General features: G+C 42.8%; 1 protein-coding gene across 2 annotated transcripts in view; it reads right to left on the bottom strand.

The window, feature by feature from the left end:
• Positions 1–1,296: 1,296 nt before the first annotated feature.
• Positions 1,297–13,629, bottom strand: part of ARMC6 (armadillo repeat containing 6) — a 32,266-nt gene continuing 19,933 nt past the window's right edge. For both annotated transcript variants that reach the window (XM_044270557.1, XM_044270549.1), the window contains exons 7-8: positions 11,478–11,615; positions 1,297–2,768 (exon numbers count right to left, since the gene is read on the bottom strand). In XM_044270557.1, coding sequence (XP_044126492.1) covers positions 2,556–2,768; positions 11,478–11,615 — 351 coding nt within the window. In that variant the 3' untranslated portion in view covers positions 1,297–2,555. The remainder of the gene's footprint in view (positions 2,769–11,477; positions 11,616–13,629) is intronic.

The following is a 13,629-nucleotide window of genomic DNA, read 5'->3' as shown; positions in this document are numbered from 1 at the left end:
GAGTGTAACGACACATTCACCCTAATAGATCTCTATTAGGGTGAATAGGACAAGGGATTAAAAGATCCCAGGTTCTAACCCCTATGGGGGGAAATAGTTATTAAATAAAAAGTTAATTATTTTTTTTTTTACAATAAGACACCCTAATATTAAGTATAAATCACCAGTAATAGAAAAAAATTTAAACTTTTTTAGTCACCTTGTCCCCCCCCCAAATAAAATAGGGCCGGACGTTCCATAAAATGCGGAATGCACGCGGCTTTTTTGGTGTTTTTTTTTTTTTTGCGTGATATCGAATGGTGTCGAGTATCGCAATACTTTTTTATGGTATCGAAATCAAATCAAAATTTGGGTATCGTGACAGCCCTACAGGAGGACACTGACAAACAATAGTGTGCATGGCAGGACTGCAAGGAGAAAGCAGCTGCGTTGCTTGAGAAGTGTTATGTTTGGAAAAGGAAAGCACTGCATTTCAGCATAAAAACTTCATCCCATCTGTGGTGGTGGTAACAAGTATAGGTCCTGTTTTGCTGCATCTGGGCCAGGACGGCTTGCCATCATTGATGGAACAATGAATTCTGAATTATACCAGCAAACTAAAGGAAAATATCAGGACATCTGCTGGTGAGCTGAATTTCGAGACAACATGGGTCATGCAGCAAGATAACCACCCTAAGCACATAAGTTGTATTATCAAAGAATGGTTAAAGAAGAATAAAGTGAAAGTTTGGGAATTGTCAAGTCAAAGTCCTGACCTTAATCCAATAGAAATGTTGTGGAAGGACCTGAAGCGAGCAGTTCATAAGAGGAAACCCACTAACATAATAGAATTAAAGCATTTTTGTATGGTAGAATGGGCTGAAATTCGTCCAAGCCGATGTACCTGACTAATCAAAAATTTACGATAATGTTTAGCTGCAGTTATTGCTGCAGAGGGGGTTCACATATGGAAAGAAAATGTTCACATACTTTTGCTACCCACAGACAAGTGATATTAAATCATTTTCCTCAATAAATAAATAAATGACTAATAAATTAAAGGGGTTATCCAATTTCAAGAAAACCCCCCTCACATGTGCCCAGGCCCCTCACGGTACTTACCCCGCACCCGATACCCGCCGCTTCTCCCTGCACACGGATAAAAACATCCGATGCTGGGGGAGAGCAGCCAACTGTAGGCGGGGACAGGGACGAGCCTCCTTAGCATCGAGGGTGACGTTAGGGAGGCTCGTCCCTGCCTGCAATTGGCTGCCCCCCCAAAACCGGATGTTTTTATCCGTGTACAGGGAGAAGCAGCAGCAGTGTTTCGGGGACTAGGAGAGACGCCAGGACCGGGGTAAGTAAATTACCTGTGAGGGGCCCGGCACTTGTGAGGGGGGGAGGTTCTTGAAATTGGATAACCCCTTTGAAGTCTAATATTTTGACTTTGCTTGGTTATCTTTATCTACTTTTAGAACTTGTGTGAAAATCTCGGTTTGGATATTTTCTCCATTCTTTTGCTCATCTCTATTGCTCATCTCTATTGATTGGAGACTCACTGTTTGGATCAGTGAGCATAGAAATAACAAAGATGATTATGGCATCCACAGTGAATAGCTAACCAGCATTCCCCAGTCACCCCATACTCAAATTTACCCAAATTTGACACAGTCAGTGACTTTTCAGTCTATAGATGCAGCAAAAGAATACATTAAAGATCCAAACAGTGAATTCAAAAGAAAAGTTGTTTGCCGTTATAAGAAGATTTAAGAAATGGTGTTTGATTGAATTCCTGTATGGATAAAGAACAAAGTGTAACTCTCACAGTCTCAGGGATAAGGCCTCATGCACATGTTGCATTTGGAACGGCCATATGGATGCGGAAAGAACACGGATAATCCTTGGCCGCACAACGTGGACCATGGACCCATTTAAGTCAATGGGTCTGCAAAAAAACTAAACAGATGCAAGACGGACATCACCCACAAATACATGCAGTCATGTGCATGAGACCTAAGCTTGTTTTCTTCCACTTGCCAGAAGACAGTGCATGACCACAAAGTCTCAGGGGCTCATATTCATGATCAACATTTAAAGGCTCTTTTAAACAAGCCAATTATCTGATTGTATCAGATCGCATCCTTTATGCGGCACAAAAAAAATGCTGATTTGTCTACTGCACGTCGCCATGTTGTGCTGCCGATGAACAATGAATCTGTATGGGGGTGAACAATTGCAGTAACAGTCTTTCACCCCCAGACATTGGTGGTCAATGCTGCTAACGGGTAGGCAATGATCAAGAACGTATTCTATATCACTGCCTGTTCTATCAGTCCATGTAAAGGTACTGTAATACAACTGTAGCTGCACTTTTAATGCTGCAACAAGCAAATGCAGAAAGTGGGCTTAGGCAATTATGTGAAGACATTCGATACTGCAAGGAAACAGAGTAATAAATGAGATATATCATGTCATAAAATAAAATAAATAGGAATTTGCTCTTACTATCAAGGATACACTGAAGGCATCACATTTGGCAATTTTTTTTTTTAATATGGGTATAAGGTATACTGAGGTTACTGCTCCAAGCTGCCTTTCTGGCCAGTCCATAGCTCTTTTAGCTCTACTTCACATCCTAGGTCCCTCAGAGCAGCTTTGGCGACATCGTCACAGTCCTTGTGAGTGCTGCGGGCTTGGAGAATTAAAGACTCTGCTCCCATTTCCAGAATGGATTGTGAGAAATCGCGAGTGCGGGACACCAGGTTCCTGATCACCATGCAGGCTTGTTTCTGAGGGAGACATGAATGGCATATACTGTTAGGACAACTTTACACATTAAATGGAGTCTGTCACCAGGACATTGACCGCAGAACCAGGCATAATCCCTTGTAGGACTAGCTATGCCGCATGTAATGATACCTTTCACTAAAGTAACCCATACCTTAGGACCGGGTCAGGTGAAATGACTATACTGTATAGGTCCAACCTGGCCCCATCAAAAAAAGGAAAAAGAGGGGCTGGCAGAGGAAGCAGGAGGAGCAAGGGTGACGCGTCACTACCCTGGGTAACTTAACTGCTCATCTTCATATGAATTAAAAGTACTTTTCCTCCAAATGAAGCCTTGGTAACTAAGTGAAAGGCATCATTTCATTCAGCTGAGCTAGTCCTACAATGTGTTGTGCCTCGTTTAAAAGTGAATTTCCTGGTGAAAGATTCCTTAAATACTTAAAGGGGTTGGCCACCATACGCATAAAACAAACAAAAAATGGCCCAGATAATAACTAAAACCAAGAGGTATTAGTATCATGAGAGGTATACTGTGTATATATAATTTTTCTACTGCATTCAGCATAGCATGCTCACGTTGATGAGAGGCTGTGTGGGCGGAGCAGCTGCAAAGTGAAAGTAAAAATCCCAGCATGCACCACAGCAAGCATCTTCATATATCGCAGATAGAGAAGTGATTTTAACGTCCAGGATATGGTCAAAAGGACATTAGTCTGGTTTATACATTACCAATATATATAGGGACTAAACAAATAATATCAGGAGCAATATCATCTGAACTATTATCCTGATATATTCCTCCTATATACTGGACTAACAAACTGGCAACCACATAAGTGACTTTTATTTTTTTACTTTAAAAAAAATAAAAAAATGTTTACAGTTTCTATTTTTATATTCTGTTTTTGAAGTTGATCAACTACAGCAAACAATGCTTATGTAATATATTGTCTCTATATATATATATAGTAGATGTCTGATAGGATTAACCCTAATGTTTCAGGGAGATTAGTCACACATCCACATATTTGTATGTGCACTTTATGTTTATAATAAATCAGTATATATCTCTTTACCAGCCGACTATTGATTATACATACAGTATCCCTGTTTTATACCTACAAATGTTCAATTAAGTTGACAAAATGTTTTTCAAGGTTTCCACAAGTGGGCATACCCAGCGTGCATTCTGTTGGCCCAGCCTGCAAGTTCTTCCATTAAGCACAACTGGTCGACCTTGTTGTACCATTGCTCTAAGGTGGGGGGGGGGGGGGGGTCAGTGCTTAACCATCGAAGTAGTATTAGCAGTCTAGCTGCCTGAATAAGCAAGGTGGGTAAATCTGCCGCTGAAGGATGCCAACCAATTGAAGGTAGCCATAATAAAACTGAGGCGAGAGCTTAATGGAGGACTTACAAATCTCATTGGTCTTTTGCTCCACTTGACTACAAAATGAATACAATAGGTATATACAGTAGGTAATATGGTTTTTACATCTCCAACAAGTGTCTGAGTACGCTAGTCCCATCTTGAGTAGTTTGCTTGGATCATTGTACCAGCGCGTCATGGTTTTGTAAGAGTGCTCTTGTATCTTGAAGCATCTTGAAAAACTATGAGACTTCAGGTGGATCGGTCTTATGTCTTGAGGGGAGAAAGATCTATCAAGGTCTCTTTCCATTGCCTGATGTTTGCTGGTATAACCTCTCCAGGGGTGGAAATCAATGATTTGTATAGGAGTGAGACAGTGTGTTTTGGGATTTTGTCCCCTAGAGCCAGTTTCTCAAACCACAATGGGGCTGGGGTAGTGTTGTATTTGTTAACTAATAATTTGCAGGAATATTCTAATTCCGATGTGGCCAGGAAATTGCCTTTTCCAATAGCTTGGGTGCATATAAGAGTTATTTCTTTTTGGTCTCTAAGAAGCTCCAAAAGTGTTGAGATCGGGATGTTTCTCGTACGTTTCCAAAACTGAGGAATAGGGGTTTTAGGCATTTGCATTAAATATGGGATAAAGTCCGCTGTCAAATGTCTCGGAGGGTCAGAGAAAAGAGGGGTTTTGGTGTGTATAGAGATTGTGGTTAGTAATATTCCCTTAGTGAGACCTTCCAGAGTTCCCGCCGTTTGGCCCAAGCCCCAGAGACCTGCTAGTTGACTCTCCGGCAGTAATGCTAATTCAATGTCATCAATGCCATCTTTTTAGTTGTGTAGCTTTATAATATGTCTGTAGATCTGGTAGACCACAACCACCATCTATCCGACTCTTCATTAATTTATCATATGCCAATCTCGTTTTTTGCCCTTCCAAAGGAAGTTTGTAAATACGTGTCTAACTTGTTTGAAGAAAATTTGTGGTAGGTGTATGGGGACCATCTGAAGTAAGTATGTTAGTTTAGGGACTATGTAAGTTTGAAGTAGGTTTTTCCGTCCTAACCAAGACACCCATGGGAAAGAGAGAGATTGCAGTTGGATTTTGATCTTCTTTAAAAGTGGAAGATAGTTAGATCTATAAAGGTTTGCTGGGTTATTTGTAAGTAGGATTCCCAAGTAAGGTAATGAGTTTTGGTTCCATTTAAAGGGAAATGATGTTTTAAGCCAATTAACTGTTCCCGCTGCCAGGGAAATTCCCATAGCTTCTGGTTTAGTGTAATCTATCTTAAATTTAGACAACCTTCCAAATAGGTCAAAGGTTTAAAAAAAATTGTGGTAACACTTGTTTGGGGTTCGTGATGAGCAGGAGATCATCTGCAAAAGCAGCACACTTGTGCTCGAATCCATCCACTTTCAGGCCTTTGATAAGAGAATTGTCCCGAAATGCCTGAAGTAGTGTCTCCATGACTAATATGAATAAGGAGGGGGAAAGGAGGCATCCCTGGCGTGTTCCATTGGTTATTTGAAAAGCCTTCAATAGAGAGCCATTAAGCCTCACCCTCGCACTTGGCAAATGATAAAGAGACATAACTGCTTGAATGAATGTATCGGGGAAACCAAATCTGTGCAATGTGCATGAATAGCCAGTCTTCTCTATCGAAGGCTTTCTCCGCATCCGTGCCCAACAGTACCAGAGGAGATGCTTTTTTCTTTGCCCATGAGATAGCATTAATAAGTCTGCAAGACTGGAGGTTTCCTTCTCTGCCCATCACGAACCCAGCTTGTTCTTGATGAATGAGATACAGGTTTTAAGTCTTCCTGCCAATATTTTAGCCCAGATTTTTACATCTAGGTTTAGTAATGATATGGGTCTGTAATTGCTACATTCTGTACTATCCTTTCCCTCCTTGGGAATTATGGTGATAGTAGCTTCTAATGTTTGCTTTGGTAGGGGTTCACCTCTAGCCAATGCTTATCACCAGCTAGTTACATGTCGTACCAGCACTGGAAGTAGTTTTTTATAATAGCCACTAGGGAGACCATCAGATCCCAGGGCTTTGCCCATAGGCAGACTTTTAATAACTGTTGTAACCTCCTCTTCTGTAAAAGGTGTGGTAATAATGGTGACATTTCACCCTCTTCTAATTACGGCAAGTTAAGCTTATTCAGGAATGCGTCTATGTGGTTTTCTCGATCTCTTTCGGTTTTGGTTCTAGGTGTGTCAGGTTGTATATTGTCTAGATTGTACAGTGTTGTGTAATAGGAGCAAAATACCTCTGCGATGTCTTTTGTGGCGGAGACCAGTGGTCCTTTGGGTGTTTTAATTTCAGATATATGTTGTGCGTCTACCCTCTTCTTAATGAGATATGTCATCAACTTGTTGCGTCTATCCCCATGCATATAATGTTTGAATTTAGCATATTGATAGGCTTTGGCGCATTTTATATTAAGGAGGTCCTTTAGGTGTCTTCTCAGTGAAATAAGTTCCTCTCGGGTTGAGGTTAACATAGACTTTTTCTGAATGGTTTCTATAACAGCTATCTGACCTAAAAGAATTTAGCTTTATTTGCCTATCTTTCTTGAGTTTTGAACCTAGAGATATGAGTTTGCCCCTAATGGAGGCTTTGTGAGCCTCCCACACTATGGTCTGGGAGGTATCTGATGGCTTATTGTCTTGAACGTAAAGGGATAGCTTTCTTGAGATATCTGCTAGATGTTTTTCTGAATCTAAAAGGGTCTCATTTAGACACCACATCCATTCACGGTTATGAAGCATACTAAAAGAAAGGGTAATTATCACCGGAGCGTGGTCGGAAACTGTGATAGGACCTATAACGTAGCGACGTAGCATATCAATGTGTGTCTCGGATACTAGGATATGGTCTATTCTCTGATATGATCGGTGCACTGCAGAGAAATATGTGTAGTCCCTGTCAGATGAATTTAGTGTCCTCCAAGAGTCAATGAGATGATTTTCTTTAAATAATTTTTGTATGCCTCCAATTGTTTTTTGGGAATGTGTGGTAACACCTGATGAGGTGTCCAGAGTGGGGTTTAAAGATATATTAAAATCCCCTCCTATAATCCTAATCCCCTCAGCAAAGTCATTGAACTTGGCTAGGGTAGACTTGATCCATTTATACTGATGGGAATTGGGGGCATATAGACTTGCTAGTGAAACTAAGGTGTGTCCCACCTTCCCTTTCACAAATAAGAACCTACCTTCCTGGTCTTGTTGTGTTAAAATGTGGGTAAATGGCAAATTCTTGCTTATAGCAATACTGACACCTCTCTATGCTGTTTTGTATGTACTGTGGAACCATTGTGAAAACTGTGTGCAAGAGAAATTGGGTACTCTACCTACTTTGAGGTGGGTTTCTTGCAAGAAACAAACATCGCACTTGTCCCTCTTCAACAGGGTAAGAATTTAAGACCTTTTCTGAGGGGTATTTAAGCCCTTAACATTAAAGGAGGAGAAGTTCATCTTAGCCATATGTCGTCAGTTTTTCCAAGCTGCTCAAGCCTTAACCAGTGTGTCCAGAACCGTATCAGAGAGAAAACAGAAATCAGAACATTAACTGATGAACATTGTAAAACTTTCCGCATATGTGTAGTACCTGCTGCGTTGGGTCTCCCGATAAAACTACGAGTCCCCGAGACATCAGGCACCAGAACTCAAAGTGGTATCTTGGCTTAGCCACTAATTAGAGATGTGAGAGGGCAAGGGGTGTTCAATAACCATCCCAACCCATGTCCCCATATCTGTGTTCCCTACAGCTACATTTCCATCTTACTAGCTAGATTTACTTGTACATTGCATATTAGCTAAATTAATAAAAAAGAAAAGGAGATAAAAATCTGGTTAAAAGAAAAGCTTATGGTAGTAAGAAGTCGAGGGTGCCAGAGATTTAGATGGATATTTGTCTCCGATTCAAATATTCTTCTTATATTATCCTGGAAAGTCCTCTAGTGGTGGACCTTAGTAATACATCCCTGTTTCTTCTTGTTATAGGAATGTTAAGTCCGTACCAAACTTTGGTGTATCCAGCTTGGTGAGAATATCTTTGTGATGGTTTATAAAGATATTAGTGTGACGTTACTTGAGGCTAGGGTCTTGAGAGTTCATCAAGTCGCAGGTGGGTTGTCTTGATACAGGCTTGATAGAGAGAACTCACTTGTAGGCATGTAGCTTTCAGAAAGTCTATGCCCCGCATGGTGGTCTATAGATCATAAATAGATTGTATACTCCAGGGGAGAAAGTGGATTCTACTCATTCTTTGTATCTTCACGTTGGCCTCCTCTTGCCATTCTGGGTGTTTAGTTTAGGTTCTGTTCCCCAAGGTGTTGGGTTGGGCAATTTCAGGAAAGTGGGTAGAGCGGAGTCCACGGGCAGTGCAGCTATTTCTAACACAGTCTATGCCGCATCCAAATCCTGTGGCACGCGGATAGTGCAACGGTGGCCATTGTTTGTAAAGGTAAGGCCAAAGGGGTAAAGCCACTTGTACAATATTTTCTGATTTCTTAGATAAGCGTTTTAGCGTTTGGCTAAAGTTGAAGGGGCGACGTCTTGGTAAAATAATACTGTTGAATCGCCGTACCTTAGTTCTTTCTTCATTCAGGCAGCTTGCAGTATGGCAGATGTGTCTTTGCAACAGAGCAGTCCACAGACTACATCCCTTGGTGGATCCCCGTGTTTTGGGGCTGGGCGCAGAGATCTATGGATTCTCTCAATTATGATGGTCTCAGCTCTGTCTTCTCCTAAGAGATCTGCAAACATCTTCTGAGCTGTATTTTCAAGTTCTTCAGATGATACTGCTTCTGATAGGCCCTTTATCCTAATATTCTTTCTCCTACTCCTATTCCACAGGTTTTTAATCATAAAATATGCAGCATTTATTGAAGAGACATGGTCTTCTAGAGACCGCGCTAGAGCTGTACTGTGTGCCACTACCTGACCTTGATCTTCTTCAAGTCTTTCCACCCGGCGGCCCAGGGATCTCACAGCGTTTCTTAACTCTTTTATCTCCTGGATCAACTGGGCTAAAGCCTGGGACACGGTTGCTTTGAAGAACGACTTTGTGAGTGCGCCGCTATCTGCCGCGTGTGCGAGTTCGCGGGTACCTTGCATGGAGTCTCTGTCGTCTTCTTCCTCACCCTCTGAATTCAGCCCAAAAGCCTGGTGCGCCATGTTTTCTGAGCGCTCTGGCGATGCTGCGGAGGTCTTCTTGAAGAATCTGTCAACCTCTGTTTGGTTCTTCTTTCTTTTGGGGGTGCCCGGAGGCTCTCTGGGTCTTTCTCTCCCTATTTCAACCATGGTGGGGCTTTCTCTGGCGTAAAAGACCTGTAAAACACGGGTCTGTGAGGAGGGAGCTGTCGCTTAGACCTCCGTCTTGCTTGGCGATTAGGCTCTGCCCCAGTGGCCAACCCCTTTAAAGTTAATATCCAACTTATAACATAATATGAACATTCTGTGACAATTCATAATATATCTTTACAAGGATCAGACCTCTGCCTTCTGATACAGCGCTCTAAATCCTCTGTATATACATACAGCAAACTTATCCATTTATGGCCACCTGCTGCCACCACTAGGGGGAACTTCCTGTATACTGCTTTATCATTGGGTTCAATGTATTAAAAGTATGTAGTTTTCTCTAAGCTTACCCTGATAGCTTCAAACATTAGTATTACTTAGGACTTTGTGAATATTTTCTTGTAATTATCAATGTCTCTCTTCCCTATCTACAGTAGGAAAAAATAGACTGCTAAACCCCAACTACCCACCCCACCTGTGTGTTATGCCAGCGGGTGTGGACCCACTGTGCCACTGACTGGTTATACCATGTAGGGGCGTGACTAAGTGACTACCTGGTCTTAACTACAACCTCTAAAGGGGGGGATAGGCTTGGGCCGTTATGGTAGTTACCAGGTACTACTCCAGAGCGGTCCCCCAGGTCAGTGGCAGCTGACCAGGGGGTCAGAGATACTGAGGCAAGCAAGGAGGGGAATGACGCAGTCAGGAAGTCCAGGGTCAGGACAGGCAGTGATCAAGCAAAGTCCATAAACGAAGTCCGAGGTCAGAGGCAGGCGACAAATCAAGCAAGGTCAGTTGAATCAAGAAGCAGGGTCTGGTACACAGAAAAGCAGAACTACAAAACACCTTCACACAAGGAACCAGACAAGCTAGTGACAAAGATTGCTCAGGCGTCTTCCTGGGGCAGGAAGCGCCTATAAATACTTCCTGCAACTCAGCCATAGGCTGGGGAGATAGAGGGCGTGTACGTGCTGCCTCACAAGGGAGGAGAGACACACTCATGCAAGCTCTAACAACAGTACAGGACTAAAGTAGGAAGTAAGCTCTGGCACGGAGCACAGATACAACAGCTAAGCTACCTGCAGTCCACGCTTGTCAGCATGGTGCACAGCAGCAGATGAGAATGAGGGAGCCCGGCGCCCGTGCCCGCAGTGCTGGGCTTAGATTGTGTATAACCACCCGCCAAAGACACAGCAGACCATCAGTGGATTAAACACTTTGTTCTCTGCAGGATTTCTACAAGACTATATCAAAAACACGTAGAAAATACTGAAGACTGACAAACAGTGGGAGCAAGTAGTTTACTCTCTGATAGTTTACACAGAGGAAGTAGGCTGTCTCTGTACCCAGTCTCCCCAAGCTGTGCTGAACGACTGCCAGAGGCCTAGGCCCCAAGGCCTGCCATGTTAGTACTGTAACAGGATCATGGTAAAGACACAATACACTGCAATACAGAAGTATTACAATGTATTGTACAAGCAATCAAGGGATAGCAGGCTCAAGTCCCCTAAGGCAGTAAAAGTAGAATAGGGTTGATAAGGTTTTTCCACTGCCATATGCAACTTTGTTGTTAGCAAAGCCAAAAGAGGACTTGTTTTTTCCTTTTGTTTTTTAACAGTGTGATGTATTTTATAAAATGTATAGATTTATTTTATGCAAGGGTGGCGTGAAAGCACAGCAATTATTCCAATGTAACATGGTAACTTTATTCTGTGGTTCGGTACAATTAGGAAGATTTCAGTAGATTTTTTTACCTGAATATTTTTTCACAACACCTTTTTTGTTGCCCATATAATTCACTGCAATACTTCTGGTCAATGGGGTGAGAGAGAGAGAGAGAGAGAGACTCCTCCCTTTCGAACTACTTAGATGCCACGGCCTGCATTGACAGTGGCATCTAAATAGCAGACAATGAAGTAATGTCTGTTAGTTCTATTTCAATGTTACAATTCACTCTCAATACATGGATTTTATGATATTACTGGGTGGTGACTATGTCCATGTATAGGCTTAGTCAGAAACAGGAATTACCTGTACAATTGAATCCTTAGGGTGAGCCTTCATTGCTTGGAGAGCAGCCAAAGCCCCACCTCCTTCCATAATGACTTTACAGTTCTCTGGTTTACGAAGGGCTAACATAGAAAGGGCGGCACAGCCCTGATCACAGATCTATAGAAAGGGAACACAGTTTATGTATTAAGATTTATGGGGAAATTTCTTTGGTTTTCATACCTCCAGACAACCTCTTGCACATGCACATTTAGTTAATGCTATGCATAACCCACTTTGTACCCCCTACAGTCAAGCGCAATATCATATATGACTGTTCACTGTGGAGTAATACACATAATGTAAGTAAAGCATGCTGAGGCTGCAACTAAAGGCGCATTTACATGGGACTATTACTGGGCCGTTTATCAGGAACAAACGTTTGTACAGATCCTCGTTCCCAATAACTGGCCTGTGCAAAGGTGCTGCCAATCACCCGACGAACAAACAAATGCAGGGCATTAAATCATTGTTTCTGGGCAGCAGATCAGGCTGTTTAAACATAGATCTGCTGCCCAGAAACAATGAATCTGTATGAGGATGAGCGATCGCAGTAGCCGTTGCTCACCCCCATAAAGTGCAGGTGATTGCTACATGCAAGTACCAGTCTTATCTCCAGTGACAAGCAGGTATTTATCGGAATGCAATGCTTACCTCCCGATAATTGCCTGCTCAGTCAGTGCCCGTAAATGCTCCTTAACTCTCGTTTCACTCCACTGTAATAAGAAGATCTTAGTGGAGGTGGAACTTTTACAATCTGCTCCTAGCAGGGTAAATCACTACAAGCCACTACAAAAAGAATAAGAAACAAATTACTTATGCTAATTAACCAACAAATTAATCTATATTTCTGAGTTGTGTAAAAATGGGGGCGTTTTGGCAAACTTGGCCAGACCTGTAATACTTCCCTGCTTTCTGGTGCCGGCTCCCAGCTTATTCTCCTCCCACCCTGCGATGCTCTGCTGGACTTTCTTGCTGAAAACATCTAGTTTGACACTGCCTGCTGCCAATCACTGGCGTGGCAATGACCTGATCCTCTTGCGTCATGTGACCATCTGTCATGATGTAAAGGGAGCTGGTCACTACTGCAGCCACTGATTGGCTGCGGGTGGCATCAAAACGGTTGTCTTTAGCAAGGGAAGCATCGCAGGCCAAGAGGAGAAGGATCGGGGAGCCAGCACGGGAAGCAGTTAAGTAATCTTTGCTTTACAATCACTATCTGAATAGGGGATGTTACTTTAACCTCTTTAAACAAATGTGATAACAGAGGACAGACCATCCTTCTGTATCAAGCAGTCTAGCAGAACAATAACTGCTACACTCCGGTAGGGTCTACCAATTATGGAAGGGTCTACCAATAACTGCTACATTCCCTCAGCCAATCCGGTAGGGTCTACCAATAACTGTTACACTCCCTCAGCCAATCCGGTAGGGTCTACCAATAACTGTTACACTCCCTCAGCCAATCCGGTAGGGTCTACCAATAACTGCTACACTCCCTCAGCCATTCCAGTAGGGTCTACCAATAACGGCTACACTCCCTCAGCCAATCTGGTAGTGCTATTTTCCCTTAGCCAATCTGGTACAGTCTACCAATAACTGCTACACTCCCTTTAGCCCAATCTGGTACAGTCTACAAATAACTGCTACACTCCCTCAGCCCAATCTGGTACAGTCTACCAATAACTGCTACACTCCCTCAGCCCAATCTGGTACAGTCTACCAATAACTGCTACACTCCCTCAGCCCAATCTGGTACAGTCTACCAATAACTGCTACACTCCCTCAGCCCAATCTGGTACAGTCTACCAATAACTGCTACACTCCCTCAGCCCAATCTGGTACAGTCTACCAATAACTGCTACACTCCCTCAGCCCAATCTGGTACAGTCTACCAATAACTGCTACACTCCCTCAGCCCGATCTGGTACAGTCTACCAATAACTGCTACACTCCCTCAGCCCAATCAGGCAGGGTCTACCAATAAATGCTACACTCCCTCAGCCATCGGCAGGTCTACCAATAACTGCTACACTCCCTCAGCCCGATCAGGCAGGTCTACCAATAACTGCTACACTCCCTCAGCCCAATCAGGCAGGGTCTACCAATAACTGCTACACTCCCTCAGCCCAAT

The sequence above is a fragment of the Bufo gargarizans genome, chromosome 1, assembly GCF_014858855.1.
Source record: "Bufo gargarizans isolate SCDJY-AF-19 chromosome 1, ASM1485885v1, whole genome shotgun sequence".
Lineage (NCBI taxonomy): Eukaryota > Metazoa > Chordata > Amphibia > Anura > Bufonidae > Bufo > Bufo gargarizans.
The sequence above is the reverse complement of the archived record's forward strand: the minus strand, read 5'-3'. Positions and strand labels throughout refer to the sequence as shown.